The sequence below is a fragment of the Orycteropus afer genome, unplaced genomic scaffold (genome assembly GCF_000298275.1).
Source record: "Orycteropus afer afer isolate SDZICR_OR568_19922 unplaced genomic scaffold, OryAfe1.0 scaffold00131, whole genome shotgun sequence".
In the NCBI taxonomy this organism is placed as follows: Eukaryota; Metazoa; Chordata; class Mammalia; order Tubulidentata; family Orycteropodidae; genus Orycteropus; species Orycteropus afer.
The window spans coordinates 6629423-6653583 of NW_006921718.1; the positions used below are offsets into that span (position 1 = coordinate 6629423).

Below are 24161 nucleotides of genomic sequence, written 5' to 3' on the forward strand. Positions count from 1 at the left end.
TATAAAAGGGTTGTAGAAAGAAGCTGGAATTAATTGGAATTCATGTTAGTTTACGGTTTTTATTAAGGCTAGTATGTTTACAAGCTTATAAACATTCATGTAAAACTAGCAAGGGTCACCTGTCATGTTAGTGTTTACTTATGATCAACAACAGAATCATAACTTAAAATAATTGATTCAAATGTAAGACATATGTGAATCTTGTTACTTTTTGCTTTAGCTCACAATTTATATATCTTCTCTGGCAGACACATTTGAAGATGATAATTGTTTCACCTCTGGAAAGGATGACCTTGATTTTGCTGGGTAAAATACTTTTCTTCAATCTTTACTATCATTTCAACTTGACTTTTTTCTGCCAACATTTCCCAAATTGGTATCTAATTACACTAGACCACAGGACTGTGTTATTCAAATAATTTGGGGAAGTGGAGACAATAGTTTCATTTTGGACCATTATATAATGCACATTAGCATATTAAATAAAGGCTCTCTGTGGTCTATAAGTCTTTCTCACTAAATCTCTTAATGGCCTGGTACTCTGAAGTCACCAAAATACACGTTAAGAAGTATTGCTCTTTTACATTACCATAGTTTTGTTTCGTTGTGGTTTTTTTTTCTTCAGCAATGTAAAAAAGAAAACAAAAGGAGCTAAGGGTAACCCAGAAGATGAAGATTCAGGAGGTAGTGATGACGACTTCGATAACCTGGATGATGACGAAGTTTCTTTAGGAAGTATGAATGAAGAATTTGCTGAAATTGATGAAGATGGAGGAACATTCATGGATGTATTAGATGATGAAAGTGAAGGTGTTCCAGGTAAGCATTTTTAAAATTATGATGATAGAAACAAATGTAAGATAGAAATAAACTGTCTTCTTTTCAATGTGGCCTGCATTCACATTAACATTAAAATTAGCCAGAAATTTACAGAAGATCTTATGGCCTCTCAGTTAGAACTGAAGATTTTTTTAAAAGAAACATAAGAGTTTTGTGTTTAAGCCTTTTTTACTTTAATCACCAATTAGCCTGCCATTGTGCATAAGACCTTTTCAGGTACAGCTGCCTTTTGTTAATGTTACAGTGGTAATTAGCAGTTTGAAAAAGTTAATATTCATCATCACTCTGTAGCATAAGTAAAGGCAGACATTTTATTTTACTGTGTAAATTAGCAAAGAACACCCAACATTGTGGCCTTGGACTGTTTTCGACCCTTTCATGTATCGGCATGTACACATACACCCTGGCACAACATCCTGTCCACTGGAACACAGCAGAAGTTTCTTGTTTTAAAATGTTATATTATTTTTTTCTTAATAAATGTTTTTAATTGTGTACTTACACAAAATATGGGGTTATGCCAATACTTAATTCTTAGGGCCTTGACCTTACTCTATCCTAAATCCTATGCTAATATAAAAATAAAACCCAGATGGTACAGTATAAACCAAAACCAAACCCCCAGCCATCTAGTTGATTCTGACTCATAACAACTGCCATTGTGTTTCCAGGGTGTTAAATCTTTCCAAAAGTACATTGCCCCATCTTCCTTCTGCAGAGCAACTGATGGGTTTGAACTGCCAACCTTCTGGTTAGCAGTCAGATGCCTTGGGCACCATGCCATCAGAGCTCCTTATGGTACAGTATATTTTCTTTAAAATTCTTATGTTTTTGTTATTGCTATTAATAGAACTTGATGAAGAAGACCACACCAAAGTCAGTACCAAGAGACAAAAGAGAAAAGGTGTCGATGATTTTGATTTTGCTGGGTCATTTCAAGGTAAGAAAATGTATTTAATCTCTTTTAAACCTGAAACATTGTCCATGTGAAAGGCACTTTCATTATCATTTTGGAACATGAACATTTCTAAATTGGTTAGTATAAATCAGTTCTCTTTTTTTTTTTTTTTCTTTGAGAACTTGGAATATACAATTCTAGTTTATTTTTTTTTATTTCCCACATTCAGTTATTTTCACTTGTCCTTTCGTCTCATGTTAAAAAATATCTCTAAATCATTTTCTTATTCATGGTGAAGCCATTCATATGTGTAAGCTCCAGATTTTCCTATAGAGTACCTGTGTCCTTAATTCAGCCAAATCTTTATTTTTGTGACACAACCCTTTTAAAAATCTATGCTTTTATTAACTTCATTTTCCATTTTTTTTTTTTTTAATTTTATTTTTATTTGATTGATTGATTGAGATTTACAAGTTTGCTGCCATGATGCTTTGAGATATTTTGGCTTTTAGTTTAATACTCATAAGGTCCCAATAAAAGAAAACAGTATTATGTCAGGTAACAGTTAAGTTTTTGATAAAAATGTAGGAAGCTCTATAAAAAATGATGATTCCTTATTCTATAGATTACATTAGGATTCTTGGAGTCTTTTTTTTTTTTTAAATCAATCTTCTAATGCCTCTCTGATTTCTGCTTACTGATAAATACTAATGAAGAATGAAAATAGAATTGCAAAGTTATCGTAATTTACATGTTGATAATATCTCAGACTTTCATACCTGTAAGTTTTTATAAGTTCTTTCAAATAACGTTAGCAATATCACAGTAAAAATGTGTCCCCGATAGCTAAATGATGTAACAAAAGCATATTTAAATTATACATTATTTCAGATGTTGTCTTCCTTTGCATGTAAAATAACATTTTAATAACAATATATTCTCAAATACAATGTATAATTTTCCTCAAGATCTTTGCTCAGAAAAGAAGTATTGCTTACCCTGAAGTCCTGCTAAGCCTGTTATAGATACTCTCTTGAGGACCTTATTTTGAATGAAATACTCTTTCACAAGACATAATTAGGCTGAAAGGATCTCAAACTTTAATCAGTGCTGACTTTGGATGTTGACAAAATTGATTAAAACAGAAAAAGAGACAGAAATTTCAAACAGATGTATTACTTGATCCTGGGGGGTATGACCCTACATCTGTAGACACTGAATGCTGTTATAAAGAAACCTTAAAGAAACTTTTAAAAAGCAGCATAGTAAGTGCTTACTCATTGAGGTCACATTATTTTCCTACAGAATGAAAACCCTAAAACCTGTCCTAATGCTATGCTTAAATATTCAGTAACAGCATCATACACAAGGTCTTAAATATCATATTACTTTAATAAAAATTAAGATGAAATGCTTTAGATACTGTTTCTCAATAGTAGGTCTGGCATGTCCACACAAATAACAATTGTGGCAGCATTGTTTATAATTGCCAAAAGGGGGGAACAACTCAAAAGTCCATTAGCTGATGACTAGATAAAATGTGGTATATCTGTACAGTGACTCAGCTATAAAAAGGAATGAAGTCATTGCTTGATACAACATGGATGAACTTCAGAAATATACTAAAGACAGGTGTATTTATAAGAAATATCTTTAAAAAAATAAATCTGTGGAAAGAAAGCAGACTAATGGTTGGGGGAGGGGCGTTACTGAAAATGGGCATGGGGGATCTTGTTGGGTGATGCAAACGTTCTAAAATTGGGTTGTGGTGATGGCTAAGCAACTCTCTAAATTTTCTAAAACTTACTGAAGTTTACACACTTAGAACAGCTGGATTTTCTGGCATGTAATTAATCTTCAGTAAAATTATTTTTAAAAAAGAGCACTTCAGCCAACAGAAAAAAATGAAAGTGACTTTAGTGGTGCCAGAGACTGATGTCAAAGATGCAAAGAGTTTGAGTAATACTATTTTCAGGAAAAATGGGAATAGATAAAGGCAGTATTTCTTAATTTTTACATAACATGACTTTAAATATGTATAAATTAAGTATTATAAATACACATTCTACTACTTTTTATCTACATTTCCAAAGGTTTATATATTCAGAATTGTAGGTAAGTGCAAAAAAAACGTGGCAGCAGCAGCATCTGACCTCTTCTAACTTTACTAGGGGGAGAACAATCAAGATCCACAGCCCACGGGTGACTCCTGTGGGGCAGAGGTCAGACATGCCACTGTCCTCCAACCTCTTCAATTCTGACACTAGCCGTCCCTTTCACAGAACTCTCTACTCTGCTGGGTTCGATAATTTGTTGTAGTGGCCACACAGAACTCACAGACAACACTCATTATTATAGGGTTTATTAGGGAACTAACAGGTTACAATTCAGGATCAGGAACTTTTAGGATACAGTTCTTAGAGCAGGACAGCCTCCCCTCAACCATGCCCGAAGGCAGGTCTCTCTCTGGCCCTTGGCCCCTCTGCCTTGCTCAGGCACGTGTTACAAAGCTTTCTTAGCTTTGCTGATAGGTATCCAGAGAGACACCCACCACTGTCTTGTGCCAGTCTTTTGGTACCATCTCATCAATGTTACAGCTTTCTCTCTTGGGTCAAGAAAGTTCAGCACAGGGATCACAGGTCAAATGGATGCACTCCACTCACTCCTGGCTTTTATTTCTTGATGGTAGTAAGAGCTCCCTTTCTACCTTTGGTATGGCTCATTTTAAGCCTGGTGGGATGGCAAAACTAACCAATCCTGTTAGGGTTCCACAAACTTTATTTACACAATCCCACCCACACAAGGGTGCCGTGTACCATATGTACATTACTAACAAGCTGCCAATCCCCTTGGTAGGCCACAAGCCCCTCACGTTTGCATAGTTCCACCCAATCACCTGGTGGAAGTCACAAAGACTATGGCTAGGAGAACCGTATGAAGTAATTCATTACACCACAGTAATTTTAATTTCTTTGTAAAAGAACAACTTTGAGTAGTATAGCTAAAACTTCATTTATATTGTAACATAAAAAACTAAAACCCCCATGCTACTGAGCTGATTCTGACTCATAGCAACCTGGTAAGACAGAGTAGAACTCCCTCATCTTTCTCCCACAAAGTGGCTTGTAGGTTCAAACTGCTGACCTTTTGGTTCCCTGGTGAATGCTTTAACCACTGTGCCACTGAGTTCCTTATGACACACCTTCAAACAATTACTTCACAGTTAGTTCAAAGAATGACACCGCTCACTTAAGTTAGAATTTGCATTTTCCTTTAAATATGCCCAAGCCAATCTATGTAATAAGCTTTGGGATTTTAACCTTCCCTGATACTATGATTTTTCTTTTAAGGGTGATCTTGATCAGTGGCCAAATCTGAAAGGCAAGAAGACATTATTGTCATCTAAACAGTTCTCTTAGAATATTCCTTTAAAAAAAATACTATATACTAACTTGTATATTCTCTTTAAATGTCAGCTATTTAATGAGGCTAGAAGATAACGGCAGTTTTGAGTTTTAAGCCAAATAATATATTTTTTAACAAAACCATGTCGGAAGATGTACATTTTCCCATAAATTTACAATTAAATAATCTAGGCTTATCTCCTTCCCTCCCTCTAGGACCAAGGCAAAAAAAGAAAGGAAATGTCAATGACTCCAGCCTATTTGTATCTGCTGAAGAGGTAAGGTTAATGTACTACTTTAATAAGTTAACTATTCTACATTGTTTTAAGCTTTCTAATTTTTATTTATTTTTTTTAAGTTTGGACACCTATTGGATGAAAATATGGGATCTAAGTTTGATCACATTGGCATGAATGCCATGGCTAACAGAGACAACGCAAGTAAGTACCTTGAATTTTTAATGGAGGTCCTAAGTTAGCCTTGGCTTAGAACTTCTACAGATGGAAATATTCTTGGGGGCCTTTTATTATAGTATCTTTCAACCTGCTCTCAGACTGCGCAGAAAAAGGGATTAAAAAGTACTTTGAATACCACCTTGTGAAAGTAATATCGTATGAGTATGCCAAGTAAGGACATTTTAAATATTTCTCATATTGATAGTTACTAGTTTCAACTTTTTCCAACAGTACAACTGTTCAGGGCGAAAAAAATCTCAACAGCATTTGTTCCCTTCCTTTCATTGTCTTTTACACGTAAATCATTACTTTAGCACAATAAAATGATACAGAATAAAAGCAACAATTTTGTGTAGTGGGTGGGAAACAAGCTACAGGCCATGGCAGGCCAGGAGTTTATTTAGTCAGATATTCTGTGGGACTATCAATAGTCTACACTGAAGTGGGCTCATCTTTGCTCTCTTCCTGATAAAGGTCTCAAACAGCTCAAATGGGAGGCTGAACGTGACGACTGGGTACACAACAGAGATGTGAAAAGTATCATCAAGAAAAAGAAAAAGTTCAAAAACAAGAAGCTGAGAATGAGTCAGAAAACTAAAAAGCAAAGAAAATAGTGTTTTTAAATTAATTATGAATTAAAATTGTACTTACTCTTAATTTTTTGCTATTTAACCATTTTTCTTGATCTTGTGCTCTGATTCCATGCATTCCAGATTGTTCAATGGATTTGTAATAAACTATTAAAAAAAAGGGGGGGTGCCATTTTCAAAATCATGTAAAAATGCTATTAAAATTAAGGTATTAAGAAAAATCAGACTTTTTAGATTCCTACATGGTACAATGAAAAAGATGACAGTAAGATAAATAGTTAAGGTACAAGCTCTAGCCCCACTCCACTAATCACTGTAATAAACATTGTTTGTTATACTAGATACTATGCAAAGTAACTACACAATCCTTAAACTGACCTCTGAGAAAAATGGCAAGCCTGACTGAGACCACTTTATATTGTAAGCAAAGCTGCATCCCAGTCATGTCTCATCTCAGAGTGTATGTATGTTCTCAGCCAAAAGACTCAGAATCCAGCCCATTAGATAACTGTCTACAAATGATCATTTTCTCTACTGCATGGTCTCCCATAAGTTAAAATGGGGCTAAATAGTAGTGTTGGAGATTGACTTATCATAAAAGAAAAAACTATATTCTAGCTCTTAATCAACTGAGGATCTTAAAGAAATGACTACTTAATTATAGATTACCTTGTAAGGTTGTCTTGCACTCATTTTTAGGTAAGGGAAAACATACCTTCCAAGATGAAGGGAAATTTTTTGTTCATTGTTTGTCTGAAATCTGAGGGAAAAAGAAAACACACTTTAAAATTAGCCATGATCAGAGAAATTCATTATATTAACACACAGAGCCACAATTTAGGGTCTATACCATGGGAATAATAAAGATTAGAGGTTTGTTTAAGGTCCTTCTGATAATCCAGGAACCATCTCTTTTTGAAAAGGATCCAAATTGCACTTCCCTAATAGGTAACCTTACAATTATTTTGGAGTTTTAAATTTTTAGCCTGTATATATGGTATACAATTTATTTGGAAATTATATTCAAAAGCAAATTTTGAGTATTAGGGTGTAATTCCCTTATGTAATTTTATGAGTTGTTTTTATGGAAGCTGTTTTTCCTTGTTAAGGAATTTGAAATAAAATTGTACCATACACTTTTTGAAGTTGATACTAAGCTTTAAATTGCTTTTAAATGTTGTTTGCTTTCTTTTTACCTTTACTTAGAGATTAAAGTATAGAAACTTTGAAATGAGTATTCAGCAGTGTCCTGCTTCATAGTGTTCCAGTAAAGTACTTCAAGGAAGACAAGTGGCCTCTGCCCACTTCACTCCCCCCCATGGGCAGTTCTACTCACAAATACAGTCTTGACTGGAGGTCCCTTCCCTAAGCTTTGATGATGGCTGGCCATCATCCCAGGAATCTACTCTTGCTACCTAATGGAAAGAAAAAGCAGTACTTCCTAACTTATAAATTTGAAGGCTCTAATAAAAAATTTTCCCCACAAAATACAAAGACCTTCAGTGATAACCAGTGACACAGAAGAGAAAAAACTGCTAGCTTGAGAAAACAGGTTCCTTTGACTACACAGCTGTGGCACGTCTTCCTTTCTGAGACTCAACCATCAATGAAATGTTAAGGGCAGACCAAGTTTCTTCATCTGTGCTCCAAACTAAGCCAGAATAGATACTTGCTCTGTCCAACTCGACTAGTGACATTCATTAAGGTATGAAAACATTTCTCCTAGTCTACAAACCTGAATTAATTTTTTTAATAGAGTCACCTAATAATTAATTCCTGCTCTTCAGTACTCTTCCTGTGCCCATAAAAATACTTGATACACTGAATCTGAAAAAGCAACTTCTGTAAAAATGCCATTTAAAATGCTTAAGGAAATTAGACAGCCCTCTAGTAAATGTTAAATTATGAAATGATTACCTTGACTTGTGTTCATTTTATGAAACAAAAAATAAGCTCCAAAAACACCCAAAAGTTCAATTACTAAAACTCCTTTAAAGATCTTCTTTGCCAGTGGTTCCATAGTACGAGCCATCCTAAATATAAACAGATATGTTAAACTAAAAGTCATTCAAACTGTCATCAGCACATCTATAAAGATAATGTCAATTCACTCCCACAGTTTGCATGATTATCCATATAGGGATAACCAAAAAAAGAACTAGTGTGGATTCCAACTCCTAGCAATCCTAAAGGGCAGAGTAGAACTGCCCCATAGGGTTTCCAAGGCCGTGAATCTTTACAGAAGCAGACTGCCATATCCTCCTGCAGAGCAACTGATGGGTTTGAACTGCCCAACTTTTTGGTTAGTGGCCAAGTACTTTAACCATTGTGCCACCAGGGCTCCTTTTGTATAGGAATACAGCCCTGAAATTACTATTTATTTAATTGTATTAGACATGCCACAGAAACTGGTTTTTCAATTTCCTAAATAGTGAAGAACATACCTAACGGGCACAAAGGAACTAAAGGTACAAGACTGGCTAAAGCACAGAGAGGAAATCAAATTCAAGAAGGCATCATAAGAAGGGCAATGTACCAAATGTGAGTGACCAATATGGCAGCATTGAGGATGAGAAAGACAGAGAGAGTTACATGGGCAGTACAAACAACAAAGATGAACCCCTTTGTAAATACAATACTGAGTTGTCAATGAAAGCAAACATGGGTATAGGGACGGATAGATGGGTGAACAAGCTAAACAATTATGTATGTCTAAATGGAGAGTGTATCCAAGATCATATACAGGGTTGGCAGACAATGGGCCTCTCGAAGAGTATGAAGGGATGGACACTGGGAGGAGGTAACTATGGGGAGGAAGTGGGAGGGGAGCTGCTGCATTGTAAATTTTGGTCAATGACATGAGACAAAGTATATGTGAACTGCTGTATGAAAAGTGAATTTACTCTGTAAATCTTCACCCAAATCCTAATAAAAAAAAAAAAAAAAAAGGCATCATAAAAACAATTGATAAAACGAAGAACTAAGGTTTTAAAAGCAGACCGAAGAACAGTAGTAGATACATTAAATCATTTTTTTGGTTGAACTAGGCTCTTACTATGTGTACATTATGCTGGGCCCACTTCCTTTTAAGGGAGCAGAATAGAGCCATAGTTAAGAGTTCTGTGGTGACACATGTTGGGAGACTATCACACTTGGAAGATAATGCCTCCCCTAGAGCAAGAGATTTATAACCTTGAAAAGCCAGTGTCTACCTCCAGAGTAAACAGCAGGCATGCTTACTGTCCATTATGAAAGATTTAAGCTCTGGTGGCATAATGTCTAAGGTATCTGACTGCTAACCAGAAAGCTGGCCATTCAAACCCACCAGCTACTCCTCGGAAGGAAAACTGGGCAATTTACTTCCACAGAGATACCGCCTTGGAAACCCAAAGAGGGGTCACTATGAGTCGGAAATGACTGGATGGCAGTGAGTTTTAGTAAGTTACGAAAGATTTGGACTCCCTGGACACAGGGTTCTCCTGAAATGTGATTTGCTGAGTATGAAGCTGTCATCCAGTTCTCTTCAAGTCACACTGTGGGAACTAGAGCTTGGAAAACTGAAAGAAGTGCTAACCCTTTGGCTGTTGCTATTGGAAAGTTGGGCAATCCTACTCCCGTAGTGATACTGCCTCAGAAACCCAAGGAGGGGTCGCTATGAGTCGGGGCTGACTTGACGGCACATAACAACAACAACAACAATTGGTGTAATAAAGTCCTTTCTCTCAGACCTAGGAATCTTTTGTCTTCTACCTGCATCCATGAAATGAGCAGACTAATTTACTTGCTTGCAAATAGAGCAAAATTTCAGAGCCTTCTCAATTCTTAACAAAACCATTAAGTGAAACATATGTTGTTGTTGTTATGTGCCTTCAAGTCAGAACTGACTCATAGCGACCTATCCTTGGGTTTCCGAGGCAGTATCACTACTACAGAGGTAGATTGCCCAACCTTCCTTACAAGGAATGACTGGTGGGTTTGAACTGCCAGCCTTCTGGTTAGCAGTCAAGTGCCTTAGGCACTACAGCACCAGAGCTCCCCTAAGTGAAACATAAGAAAGCATGAATTTAATCATTTGTGAGTCAGCCTCACCACCACCACTTTGCCATTAACTTAATGAATGCATCACTCATTCTTGACAAATGATGGTAATAACTGATTAATTACGTGTTTCCTATGTAGCAGGCACTACCCAATGCTTTACATGTATACCTTGCTTAACCTACTAACAATCCCATAAAGTTTGGTAATTTACAGTTAGGAAATTAAGCCCAGAGAGGTTAAATAACCCAATCTTCAAATGGTAAAGGCAGGCTGCAATCAAGGCCATCTAACACCAGAAACAAAGTTCTTAACTACTATATAGTATGCTTCAGTGGGAAAAAATTTTCTGCATCTGTTTCCTCATTTGTAAAATGAAGGAATTAAACTAAATTGTCTAAAACTCAAGCAGCTCTGGTGGCATCGTAGTGCCTAAGGTATTTGACTTCTAACCAGAAGGCTGGCAATTCAAGCCCACCAGCCACTCCGTGGAATGAAGATGGGGAATCTACTTTCGTAAAGATTTACTGCCTCAGAAACCCAAAGGGAGTCTCTATATGAATTGGAATTGACTCGATGGCAGTGAGTTTAGTTTGGTTTTGTCTAAAACTCTCTTTCAGCTCTAACATTCAGTCATTCAAGAAATAATTGCCAAAAACCTACTCTGATGTCAAGACATATTTCCTTCCATTAAATGAGTGCAATGATGCCTGCTCAGTTTATCTCACAGGACTGTAACAACCAACCAGTGTCAATATGTGAAAGCTTTTGTAAAGTGCCCTAGAGTTGTTGTTGTTGTTATGTGCCATCAAGTCAGACACTAGGTTAGCAGTCTAGTTCCTTAGGGTTGTTTTTGTTTGTTATGTCTGAAGTTTTTCACTTATTTATTCAACATATTCATTGAATTATGTGCCAGCACTTTGCTAAATTTAGGGATATAAAGTGAGTGATAAACTTGTTTCTGTTCCCAGGGAGCTGTTATTCTAACAGAATTCAAAACCTTTCATTTGCATCACTCCAGAGGCTTGTTAAAACTGCATATTCCTTGGTTGCAGCTTGCAATTTCCCACTTCTTCCTGAACCCCTAGATTGTGATTCAGTATATCTAGAGTTGGTGTCCCAGTAATTCGCCCTTTAGCAAGCACCCCAAATTATTTTTATACAAGAGGCTATGTACCAAATGAGAAAAAGTGATCTAGTCTACCCTTTCACTATACCCATAAAGAAAAGGAAGCCCACAGATTAACTTGCCCACCATCACCCAATAAGTTGCAAAACTACTGCCTGTTTAGATCTTGATTCTCTTCCTCTAATTTATCAAAGTAAAAATCTTAATTTATTTTTCTCTAATTAAAGTAAAAGTTAAACAAGGGGAAAGGGATAAATAATAAGAAAACAGAATATGTGACAGTTACTGGGTATTAAATATAAAATGTACATACATAGTTTTTTTTGTTGTTGTTGTTATATGCCATCGAGCCTGACCTGACTCATAGCGACCCCTCCTTGGGTTTCCGAGACAGTATCACTACAGAAGTAGATTGCCCAACCTTCCTTCTGAGGAGTGGCTGGTGGGTTTGAAGTGCCAGCCTTCTAGTTAGCAGTCATGTGCCTTAGGCCCTATGCTACCAGAGCTCCTACATACATAGTTTACATGTATAAAAATGCAAACCCAACTTTTCTCTGTTTCCCTATCGCTTCAAAGTCAAGAGGAGGATTTTATATCCTCTGCATGCTCCTTGTTACATGATGCCCCTTCTTTTGTGCAGAGATGGTACATTCTCTAACACTGTACAGTCCAAGCGCTCTGCTCACTGTCACGTGTTTCCACCACCTGCTTTTGACTCCTTTACACAATGCCTGAGAGTGGGAGTAACTAAACACCCTACTTTTGTAGGATTATCCTATTATTATCAGGTTCCCTCCCCACCAAAAGATCTAATTTTGAAAATCTGATCACCCTAGGAACCAAAAGATTAAAATTTCTTCTTACTTCACAGAAAAGAAACAAAGCAAAAAGAAAGTAAAAGAGCTTAGATGTGACCAAGAGGTAGGTTAGTGGATGGGAAGAGAGAGTTGTTTGTTTGTTCTGTTCACTACAACAGTGTACAAGGCTGACAGGAAAAAGTCATGTTCAGCACAGGGAGTGCACCTGGAGTATAGTTTAAAGGGGGGGGGGGGGGGCGGGCACAGGAGAATGAGAGACAGAAGCAAAACAAAGACTGGTTGCAGAAGGATCCAGTTTAAGAAACTGAGTGAAATTTTTCATAAAGGAAGATGAGGCTAAGGTTTCAAAGAATAAAGAATTTACCTTTCTAATGTATTATATAATATATAATATGTATGTATGTATTATATATATGAAAGGAGATCTGGTGGCCTAGTGGGTAAGGAGCTCTGGTAGCATAGTGCCTAAGGCACTTGACTGCTAACCAGAAGGCTAGAGGTTCAAATCCACCAGCCACTCCTCGGAAGGAAGGAAGATGGGACAATCTACTTCCGTAGTGATACTGCCTCAGAAACCCAAGGAGGGGTCGCTATGAGTCAGGTCTGACTTGAGGGTACATAACAACAACAGTGGGTAAGGCACTTGGTAATATGTATGCATGTATTATATATGTATGTATGTATGAATGAATGAAAGGAGATCTGGTAGCCTAGTGGGTAAGGCATTTGGCTACTAAGCAGGAGGTCGATGATTCAAACTCACCACTTGCTTCCCATGGGAGGACGATGAGGCAATCTATTTCTGTAAAGATTTACAGCCTTGGAAATGCCATGGGGTTGCTATCAGTCAGAATCTACTTAATGGCAGTGGGTTTGGTTTTTTAGGTTTTATATATGTATAGATATATGTTCATATGCATATATTTATATAATATGTAATTATATTACATTATATAATATTATATAAATGTTTAAATTATATCATAATTTTATATTTTACATCCTGTCTTCCAACAAGGTTAAGTTTACTAATTTATTGTTGCAAGCAAGACATCCAACAGAGAAGAAACTTCTGACTTCTCATGAAACAAAGGAATAAATAGGATTTGGGGGAAGTTTCCAAAAACCAAAAAATCAAACTCACTGCCATCCATCCAGCTGATGCCGACTCATAGCAAACTCCATTAGGATTCCAAGGCTATAAATCTTTAGGGAAGTAGATCGCCCTATCTTCCTTCGGCGGAGCAGCTGGTGGGTTTGAACCGCTGATCTGGTTCAAACCTTTATCAGAAAGTTTAACTTAGCCTGTCCAGGTAATACGGCTTCAAGCAAGCTTGCTTCTAACAGTCGAGGTTTTGGAGAAAACGTTTCTCACCACTACTTCCCTAGGCTGAATTCACAGTTTCTTCAAGTTCCCATCAAAGACCAGTGAGAGCTATCCCAGGCGGTCTACCCTCCTCTCCACACCCCAGCTTCCCTCGTCCCCGTGCATCCTGTCTCCCTCCCACCCATCTCCCGGCTGCCTCCAATTGCGTCCTCAATGACCCTTGGCTCTCCCCGGTACTCCCCCGGCTCTTCCCCGACCCACCCCTTACCCCAGGCGGCACTGACGCCCCAGCCCGGCCTGCACCAACGCGCACGGGTCGCGTTGGCAGCACCGCCCAGGCCAAGGGGCCAAGGGCGCAGAGCGACCCGGAAACACTCTGGCCTGTCGCACGCCTCCTCGGACAAACTTAAGAAAGTAGCACTGACGACTTACTTTTCCAGGTGACCTCAGAACTGTGGAGATAAACCTGCCCCACCCCTCCTTCTGGGGAACCTCACGTCCAGCCGCGGGGGCAAGAGCAAATTACAGTTATCTTACCTGAAGCTTGTTCATGCCGCGGAGGTCTGCTCATGCGCAAGGGTTGGCGGCGTCCCGCCCCTCCCTATGTTGGCCCAGCTCCCACGGTACTAGGTACTGTTTCTGTGGTGCTTTATATGGTTAAAGCACTCGACTGTTAACCAAAAGGTCAGCGGTTTGAACCTGTCAGCCGCTGAGCCGGAGACCAAGGAGGCAGTCTGCTTCCCTAAGGTTTTACAACTTTGGAAACCCTATGGGGTAGTACGACTGTGTCCTATAGTGTTGCTATGAGTCTGAATTGCCTTGATGGCAGCAGGTTTGGTTTGACCCCCCAGCCACTCCCCGAAAGGAGGGTTGGGCAATCTACTTCCCTAGTGATACTGCCCCGGAAACCCAAGGAGGGATCGCTATGAGTCGGAGACAGCACTACGGCACGTAAAAACAAGATACTATTAATAATAGTTTCTTTGCAATTTTTCTGGTATACTCATCTTTTGGACTTTGTACAGGCTCTTTATCTGTTCAATCTACTCTTTAGAAACTGTTTCTCTCTTGAACCTCCATTCTATCAATCACACACACACACACACACACACACACACCCCTAAATTTCTATTAAGATTTTCTCATGAGGTCTTTCCCTGCACTGTTGCTTTTTATTTTGTATGTTACTGTTTTTTGCTGTAATACATTATTTTTCTCAAAACTTTTCAGCACTCTTATGCCATGTATCCCCTTTCCCCTCCATTCTAGACATCAGCTCTATAGATTGATTCCCACTCAAAGATTTCATGCACAATCAGTATTTTCAATATTAAAAGCAACTTCTTTACCTTCTGTTAGCCATTTTGTAAAATGATCTGTTAAGACACTATTCCATGTTTGAACTACCAGGTCCTGATACATTGTTTTGAAAGACCAGATCATCCCTATTAAGGGTACTAGAATGACAAAACAAGATGAGAACATAATCAGAATGTTTCAGAACAGAAATTAAAAACAAAACAAAAAGAAAACTTAAAAAAACGGGGGGTGGTGCATATGAGTATAACATTTACCTGAAGTAGATACACTCCTTGGAGAGAACAATCATGGGAGAAAGAAGGACTGTTTATGCACAGGGAGATAGCTCAAGGGACAGGAGTGCATGGAGGGATGGACACAGGGAAGAGGTAACTATGGGGAGGAAGTGGGAGGGGAGCTGTTGCATTGGGATAAATTGTAGTCAATGTCATGAGACAAAGTATATGTGAACTGCTGTACGGAAAGTGAATTTGCTCTAAACTTTCACCCAAATCACAAGGAAAAAAAAAAAAAAAAACCTTCATAAAAAAAGACTGAAATAATTGCATGAAAATGTAATCATTTCTACTGGGGAGTACATATAAGCTATTTAAAGTGGGTGGAGGTTGTTTACTGGGGAGGAATACCTGGGTGGTGCAAACAGTTAAGCATTCAGCTACTAACTGAAAGGATGACTGTGGTGGTTTAAGTTGTGTGTCAACGTGGCTGAGCCTGGTTTTGGGTGGCTGGGTAGCTGGATGTAGTAATCCCCATGATGAGACTGGTAATCAACTCCATGGTGGAATCTACTGGAGCAGTGGAGATTGCTTTGAGAAAGGTCTCTGGTATTTTTGGCACACGTGGACCCTGCATGTAGCTGAGTCTTCAATGGCCTGCTGTGCTGTCTGCCTATCTTGGGACTGTTAATGGACTTGAATTAGTGGCTTGCCATGTTGCTTGATAATTTTGGGACTGTGCCGTTTTACTTGTTGACCTTGGGCTTGTCAGCCTCAGCAGCCAGGAGCTGTCTGAGTTAAGAGAAGCCTCCAACTCCAGTGGGCCAGGAGCAAGAGGCAGAGCTGAAGTCCAAGGTTGAGGGGCCTTCACCCAGCCTCTAGAGCTGGCACTTTGAGCTCGGGTGTCTAGCCTCCAAAGCTGTATGAGAATAAATTCCAGTTTGTTTGAGCCATCTACCTGTGGTATTTTCTGTTAGAGCAGTACTAGAGAACCAAAACAATGACTATTCAAATTCACCCAGGGTCTCCTGGGAAGAAAGGTCAGGAAGAAGTGGTAATCTACTTTCAAAAGCTTATAACCATTAAAAGCCCTAAGGAGCAGTTCTATTCTGAAACACATGGGATCACCATGAATCAGAATAAACTTACTAAGAAACTGGTTTGCTTTTTCATTTTTGTTTATTGGGGTATGAATTTCCCAGTATTGTGCAGAACATGAGTAACTTCATAAACATTTCTTACACATCCTAGATCATACTATAGATTTCACAAATGTGTTTTGTGTGTAAAGTGAGGAACATTTGGCTGCATAGGAAACCATAGGGCAAGGAAACTATCGACTTTAATGGAGACTAGTAACATTCATTCATTCAAAGAATTGGGGCAGAGGGAAAAAGGTGTTGGGGTATATGGGAGACACTCTGGTGGCAGATTTTCAAAATGGCACTGATTCTCATAGTAGCAGGAGTAAGGGCTCTCTACATGATTGAGGGGACAGGATAACTAACCTTCTCCAGATCCAACTCTGGACTGTAAATGTTCAAGCTCTCCAGAAGTCCAGTCAATCTTCCTCCAAGATTCCAGCTTTCTCCCAACGGTCCTTTGGAGGCTTTGTGTTCCCATCCTATCCTGATGTACTAACTCTGGCAGAGGTGGACAAGTGGCCAGGAGGAAGTTCTACTTGCTGCCTCATGCCCAACGCTGCCCCATGTCCTGGTCCTGTGCAGAAGTCACAGGTGTCTGTGTGGAGGCAGCAGGCATCTCCATATTAATGAATATCTAGAAGGTAAGCTGCCCATTCTCTGATGTTCACCTCAGAAGAAGGGTGGCTAACTACACTGGATTCTTATGTGAAGCTATTTGAATACCTGTCATGACTCGGTAAAGATGAGTCTGTAATGGATGACCAATCAGCACCAAAGGGCATCTTACTGGACTAAAAGGGCCCTGGATCATAGTAATAGCTGGGCCTTCCCTGCAGGACACAAGACACAGAGCAGCAGAGAGCTGCAGGGGCTAGGAGCACTGTCCTTGAAGCCAGGGGCAGTGGGGGAGGAGGAATAGAACTCCATCTGGAGGCTGCCTGGGCTCGGGAGCAGAGCAGCTCTCCATCACCCTCAGGCTAGGAGGCCACAGTGGCACCAGGTAAAGCAAGCATCCTGGATCCCAAATGTCTCCAGCACCCACTCTCTCCTGGACTCCAGCTCTGCCTTCCTTGTTTTCAGTTTCTGAAAGTTGGGCCAGGTTTTAATAAACTCCAAAAATGCAAAGAGGTTATAAGCTCCTCTCCCTCCATGAAGAATTCCAAGGTAAAATTCAGTCCTAAACTACATTGGGAAGCAACACTTCTCATATCAAAGAAGAGAAAACAATATGATCATGAAGATGCTCCCCAATACAGAGAGTTGAAGACAGTACAGGAGAGGCCAACTTACCTGTCTCTAAAAAGCAGCCTTTGTACCAATATGCATCACTCAGCCATGTGCTACTTTACGGCTTTACTATAAAAACCTTTAGTTTTTTATAAAAACCTATAGTGAGTTTGGTTTTTATAAAAAACCTTTGGCTTTTTATAAAACCACACTCACTGCCATGGAGTTGGATCCGACTCATAGAGACCCTTCCTTGCATTTCCGAGGCGGTATCACTGCTATCTTCCTTTCGAGGAGTGGCTGGTGGGTTTAAACCACCAGCCTTCTGGTTAGCAGTCAAGGGCCTCAGGCACTACACCACCAGTGCTCCTCATGTTAAGGTATTAGAGCTTAAATTCCAAAGCACTTGGTTTTTGGAAGGCTGCAGTCTACAGCATGGGCCCTGACTCCATTTTGAGTCCTGATAAAAGTTTAGACGCCATTTGAGTTCTTTATGTTACTTCCCCAATACTTGCTGGACATTAAACCAGGCATGTGGTTATGCTTAGACAAGTCCAGGACAAACCCAGGGAGGTGCAGTTTGCCCTCAGGAAGAACATAGTTGGAAAACAGATATAGAAATAGAAAAATACTCACACAAACTAGGGAACTTGCCTGGGCATTTTCTAAAAGTAGCCAATCAGACACATGTTATTTAATCTAAGTTAAAGATTGGGGTCCTGGTACTATGACTCAGGGTAGTACAATCATGAGTCATACTCTGACCATCACATAGCCAGGTAATCAAAACCCCAGAACCAGCCTTGTAACTTTTTTAACCTACAATTTTGTACGTATTCCAATCATGGTCCTTTCCCAGCTTCCGTAGTCCCATCTTAGACAGTGATGAATTCATCTACCCCATTCACAATCTCGTGATGATTTCCTTTGTTCCCAATCATATATAACAGAACCCGTGACTGTGATGCTGCAGATTCTATCAGCCTCTACACTAGCTACATGTTGATGGTTTCCCTCATCCAGATGATTGTCTTTGTTTTGTCTTTGTCTAAGACTTAATAGGGAGCTCTGGTAGCATAGTGGCTAAGGCACTTGACTGCTAACCAGAAGGCTGGCAATTCAAACCCACCAGCCACTCCGCGGAAGGAAGATGGGGCGATCTACTTCCGTAGCGATACTGCCTTGGAAACCCAAGGAGGGGTCGCTATGAGTTGGGTCCGACTCAACGGCACATAACAACAGCCACAACAAGACTTAATAAAAGGATCTCTACAAGGAGCTCTGGGGGTGGACTAGGTAAGGCACTTGACTGCTAACCAGAAGGCTGGCAGTTTAAACCCAGCTGCTCAGCAGGTGGAAGATGAGGCAATCTATTTTCGAAAAGATTTACAGCCTTAGAAACCCAGTGGGGGTCACTGTGAGTCTAAACCGACTTTATGGCAGTGTTGTTTGTTGTGGTTTTTTTTTTCTTTCTTTCTTTTTAAAAAAAGGTTTCTATAGAAAACGTTTGAATATGAGGTCTTTTTCCCTAGCACACTGGGCAATTAAGAGTTGAGTATGTTGTTGTTATGTGCCGTCGAGTCGGCTCATAACAATTGCAGTGACTATCGTTCCATCCTTATGTGAGGTAATAAGATCTTCAAGTGGGGGTGTGTATGGAAATATAAAAACCCCTCCTTGGGTTTCCCAGGCAGTATCACTACGGAAGTAGATTGCCCAGCCTTCCTTACCAACGAGTGGCTGGTAGGTCTGAACTGCCAGCCTTCTGGTTAGCAGTCAACTAGGCACTACGCTACCAGAGCTCCCAAGAGTTGAGTATATAGAACTGTAAAAGCAGATTGATTTAAGCCTTCAGAGACTAACAAGAAAACCAGATCTCGTGTTACCAATCCCAAACCTCCTCCCAGTCCTCCTGTAATTACAGACAATAGTATCAAAACAGGATCGAGCACATTGTCTTTTTTTAATCTTTCACTCACCAAGAGGCAAGCAAACAACAAAACAATGTTTGAATTGATGTCTTAAATTCTGCCTTACCTGAGGAAACAAAAAATCTAGAATGCAGGGGACAATCCCAGGAAGCCTTGTTTTCTTTTTGTTGGGGGAGGGATATTGTTAAATACACCTTTACAACTGCAGTGAATATGGTTCCATCCTTATGTAAGGTAATAAGATCTTCAAGTGGGAGTGTGTATGGAAATATAAAAATTAAAAAATACTCAGATATTTCTGATTTGTATCTTTTCATAGATTTTAAAAATTGTGTTAAAATATATATAACACACTTTTCAGCATACAATTCAGTGACATTAATTGTGTTCACCATGTTGTGAAACTATCACAACTATCCATTTCCAAATGTTTTCCACAGAAATTCAATATCCTCTAAGAATGTCCTTCAAGAATCCATTTCTGCCTCCTCCCAGTCCCTGGTAGCCACAAATAAAATTTGTCTCTATGCATTTGTGTATCTTAGATATTGCATATAAGTGAGATCATACAATATTTGTCTTATGTCTAACTTCCTCCACATCATAGCATGTACCAGGACATAATTTGTCTTTACAACTAAATAATACTCTATTGTATGGATATACCACATTTGTTTATCCATTCATGTTTATCCATTGATGGATACTTGGGTTGTTTCCATTTTCTGGTTACTGGGAATAATGTTAACTATTAATATTGGAGTACATATATCTGTTTTCATGCCTGCTTTCAATTATCCAGGGTATATACTTAGGAGTGGAATTTTTGGTTATATGGTAATTCTTAACTTTTTTTCCCCCTAAATCATCATTATTATTATTTTTTAATTGTAATTTTGGTGAAAGTTTATACAGCATATTGGTTTTCCATTCAAAAATTCATACACATTTTACTTTGTGACATTCATCATAATCCCCACAATGTAATAGCACTCTTCTACTTCCTCCCTCTGTTTACAGTTTCCCTTTGTCCTTCTTTCCTATCCCTTCTTACCTTCTTAGCTTTATCCCTGGGCAAATGGCACCCTTTTGATTTCGTATGGTTGGTTGTTTTCAGGGGTGCTTACCTCCGGGGTGTTATTACTAAGCTTATAGGCCTATATATCATTTGATTGAAAGTTTAGCCATGGGTGTGAAATCTGCTCCAGGCTTGAAGGGTGTCTAAAGGCCATTGTCTCACAGGTTCCACTTGTCTCTAATATACCAGTAAGTCTGGTCTTCTTTATGTTTTTGAGTTTTGTTCCACATTTTTCTCCCATTCTATCCAGGCTTCCTATTGTGGTCCCTTTCAGAGTGGTCAGCAGTGGTAGCACTATGTTTAACTTTCTAAGGAACTCTCAAACTTTTCCACAGTGGCTATACCATTTTATATTCCCACAAGCAATGGATGGAGTTCCACTTTCTCCACATCCTCACTAACCCTAGTTATTTTCCATTTTTCTGATAATATTCATCCTATTTGGTGTAAAGTGACATTCATTGTGGTTTTGATTTGTATTTCTGTGGTAGTTTGGTTTGTGTGTCAACTTGGCTGGGCCTGGTTGAATGGCTGGGCCCCATGAGGAGACTGGCAATCAGCTCCATGGTGGGATCTACCACAAGCAGCTGGGTAGCTGCCTTTGGGTATGTGGTCTGCTTCCTGTATATAAGGAGAAGCTTTGAAAATGGTCTCTAGCCTATGGCACGCTTGGACCCTGCATGTAGCCATGTCGTTGCTCAGCAGTGTGCCATGCTCTGCCGACCTTGGGACTTAAAATGGGCGTAAGCTAATGGCCTGGCGTGTGGTCTGGTAACATAGGGACTGTGTCTTTTTACTTGTCAACCTTGGGGCTTCTAGCTTCAGCAGCCAGCAGCTGTCTGAGTGAAGAAATGCCTCTAGCTCCAGTGGGCCGGGAGCAGGAGGCAGAGCTGGACCCCAAGATTGAGGAGCTTTCACCCAGCCCCTAGAGCCTGGCACTTTGAACTTGGACTTAAAGCCTCCAAATTGTAAGAATAAACTCCTGTTAGTTAAGGCCATCCCATTTGTGGTATATTTCTTGTGAGAGTGGCACTAGGTAACCAGAACAATTTCCTTAATGCCTAATGACATTGAGTATCTTTCAATGTGCCATCTGTGTATATTCTTTGGTGAAATATCTGTTCAAATTCTTTGCTCATATTTTAATTGCTTGTCTTTTTGTTGTCAAATTGTGTAAGTTGTTTATATATTCTACATATTAAATTCTTATCAAATATATGGTTACCAAATATTTTCTCCTATTCGACAGGTTGCCTCTTCACTTTGTTGATGATGTCTTTTGATGAACTTAAGTTTTTGGTTTTTCTTAATTTTGATGAAGTCTAATTTATCTATTTATTATTGCTCTTGCTTTTGGTGTCATAGCTTCGAATCCATTGCCAAAAACTAGGTCTTAAAGCTTTCTCTCTCTGTTTTCTTCTGAGAATTTTATGGCTTTAGTTCTTACATTTAGATCACTGATCCATTTCAAGTAAATTTTCATATATGGTATAAGGAATGAATCCAACGTCATTCATTTACATGTTAAGATCTAGCACCTTTATTGAACAGACTATTCTAACCCTATTGAATGGAATTGATGCCCTTGTCAAAAATCAATTGGCCCTACATGTATGAGTTTATTTCTGGGCTCTCAATTCTATTCCATTGTTTTATATGTCTACCATTATGCCAGTACCCCACCATTTTGATTACTGTAACTTTGTAGTATATTTTGAAATAGGGAGGTTCCAGTCCTCTTACTTAATTCTTTTAAGATTGCTTTGGCTATTTGGTGTCCCTTGCAATTCCATATAAATCTGAGGATTGGCTTTTCTACTTCCACACACACAAAAAAAAACACTGTTGGAGTATTGATAGGGATTGCACTTAATCTCTAGATCATGTTGGGTAGTATTGAAATCTTTACAATATTAAAAATGCCTTCCAATCCATGAACACAAGTTATCTTTCCATTTATTTAGATCTTTTTAATTTCTTTCAGCAATGTTTCATAGTTTTCAATGTATAAGCCTTTCACTTTCCCTGGTTAAATTTATTCCTCAAAAAAAAACCAACCTAAACTCACTGCCATCAAGTCCATGCCAACTCATAGAGACCCCTCCTTGGGTTTCTGAAGCCGTAGGTATCTCTATGGAAGTAGATTGCCCAATCTTCCTTCTGAGGAGTGGCTGGAGGGTTTGAACCGCCAGCCTTCTGGTTAGCAGTCAAATGCCTTAGGCACTACACCACCAGGTATTTTATTCTATTGTAAATGAATTTATTTTCTTAATTTCCTTTTAAGATTACTCACTCATTGCTGATATATAGGAAACAATTTATTTTTGTGTGTTGACCCTCTCACTTTGCTGAATTCATTTATCAGTTCTAGTAGTTTTACTATTTTTTTGTTGTTGTTATGTGCCTTTTTTTTTTTTTTTAACAGCCTAGAAAACCCTATGGGACAATTCTACTTTCTTATGTGGGGCCACTATGAGTCAAAAATTGACTTGCTATCACCTAATAACATTTTACAGATGAGGAAACTGAGATACCTGAGGTGGCATAGGTCACCCAGGAATGAAATAGTGGGATGGAGCCTTGGCCTGGCTCTAGAGTGGCGTCCATGATGTCTCTTAGATAATAGTAATAACACCACCTACTCAAGGGATTGTTTAAAAGATTAAACCTTTACTGCAGTAATAGTAGGAGCTCTGGTGGTGGAGTGCCTAAGGCTGGCAGATCAAACCCATGAGCCACTCCTCGGGAGGAAAATTGGGTAATCTACTTCCACAGTCCTACTGCCTTGACGGCAGTGAGTTTTGAGTTTTGCAGTAATAGTAAGTACTCAGTAAATGTTAATTATACTATTATGCCACAGTAAGGGATCACTCAGCAAGCAAAGGGATAGCTCAGTCTAGGCTTCCATAGTCCAAGGTGTTGTTAATCTAGGGTGCTAAGATTCTTGACTTGATTCTAAGGTGCTATGGCTTCCAGCAGCACCCTGTTTGAGATCTTCTTCCAGGAGGAAATGTCCTACCTCGAGCAGCTAAGCCCAAGCAGCTGGGCCCGCCCCCCAGAGGTAGGACCCAGAGCAGAGAATGTGGGGCTCTGACCTCTGTTACTTCGACCTCAAATCCTCCATGGGTCCAGATCCTCAGAGAGCCCTGGAGGTTCCCCGCCTACTGCCTCTCACACCAAGGGGCAGCCCTCAGCAGGTGGTCAAGAGATGAGCACAGGTGAGAAGGGTGGGAAGGCCCTTGGGCACAGGGCTGGACTTTGCCAGGGGACTCACTGAAGTCAGAACCACTGGGAGTCAAAGCTCTCTGTTGCTCAGTTTTCTAATTTGTAAATTGGAGCTAACCTTCCAGAGTCTGGATGAGGATGGGGGTCTGGCTGCTTCTCTGGGTGCTTGGGAATGAAGTATGTGGGCTGGGTTGCTAGTCACCAAGCAGGAGGCACCCTGCAAAAGGCAACACCCACCTGAAGCCCAGTCTTGGGCCTGATCCCATCAAACCCTGAGCTTCTGCTCCATATCTGCGCCAGCCTTGGGTTTGGTACAAGGGACAGTGGGAACAAGATGGCACCCTAAGAGTGCCCCTTGACCTTGGGCTTCAGCTCTGCGTCTTGCTCCCGGCCCACTGGAGCTAGAGGCTTTCTTCAGTCAGGCAGCTGTTAGCTGCTGAGGCTGACAAACCTAAGGTTGACAAGTAAAAAGGCACAATCTCGATATTACCAAACCACACAGCAGACCATTGATTAAAGTC

At 39.5% G+C, this 24161-nt stretch overlaps 2 protein-coding genes across 2 annotated transcripts in view; one reads left to right on the plus strand and one right to left on the minus strand.

The window, feature by feature from the left end:
• CEBPZ (CCAAT enhancer binding protein zeta) overlaps positions 1-6211 on the plus strand; it is a 33545-nt gene extending 27334 nt beyond the window's left edge. The window contains exons 11-16 of the mRNA XM_007945070.2: positions 249-306; positions 626-819; positions 1691-1780; positions 5359-5420; positions 5501-5582; positions 6072-6211. Coding sequence (XP_007943261.1) covers positions 249-306; positions 626-819; positions 1691-1780; positions 5359-5420; positions 5501-5582; positions 6072-6211 — 626 coding nt within the window. The remainder of the gene's footprint in view (positions 1-248; positions 307-625; positions 820-1690; positions 1781-5358; positions 5421-5500; positions 5583-6071) is intronic.
• A 10-nt stretch (positions 6212-6221) lies between these two features.
• Positions 6222-8219, minus strand: CEBPZOS (CEBPZ opposite strand). The gene is made up of 3 exons (XM_042781546.1): positions 8105-8219; positions 6903-6947; positions 6222-6334 (listed from the first exon to the last, which is right to left on the minus strand). Exons 1-3 carry the CDS (start codon positions 8217-8219, stop codon positions 6222-6224), a joined length of 273 nt encoding a protein of 90 aa, XP_042637480.1.
• Between the last annotated feature and the right edge of the window lie 15942 nt (positions 8220-24161).

What these genes read in the sequence shown, in the direction of transcription:
- CEBPZOS (XM_042781546.1), bottom strand. Translation starts at nt 8,219, where the DNA reads ATGGCTCGTACTATGGAACCACTGGCAAAGAAGATCTTTAAAGGAGTT. An exon ending in TAAAATGAACACAAGTCAAG is followed by an intron (nt 6,948 to 8,104) that starts GTAATCATTTCA and finishes TTTTTCCCTCAG; the next exon opens with ATTTCAGACAAACAATGAAC. An exon ending in ATTTCCCTTCATCTTGGAAG is followed by an intron (nt 6,335 to 6,902) that starts GTATGTTTTCCC and finishes TTTTTTTAATAG; the next exon opens with TTTATTACAAATCCATTGAA.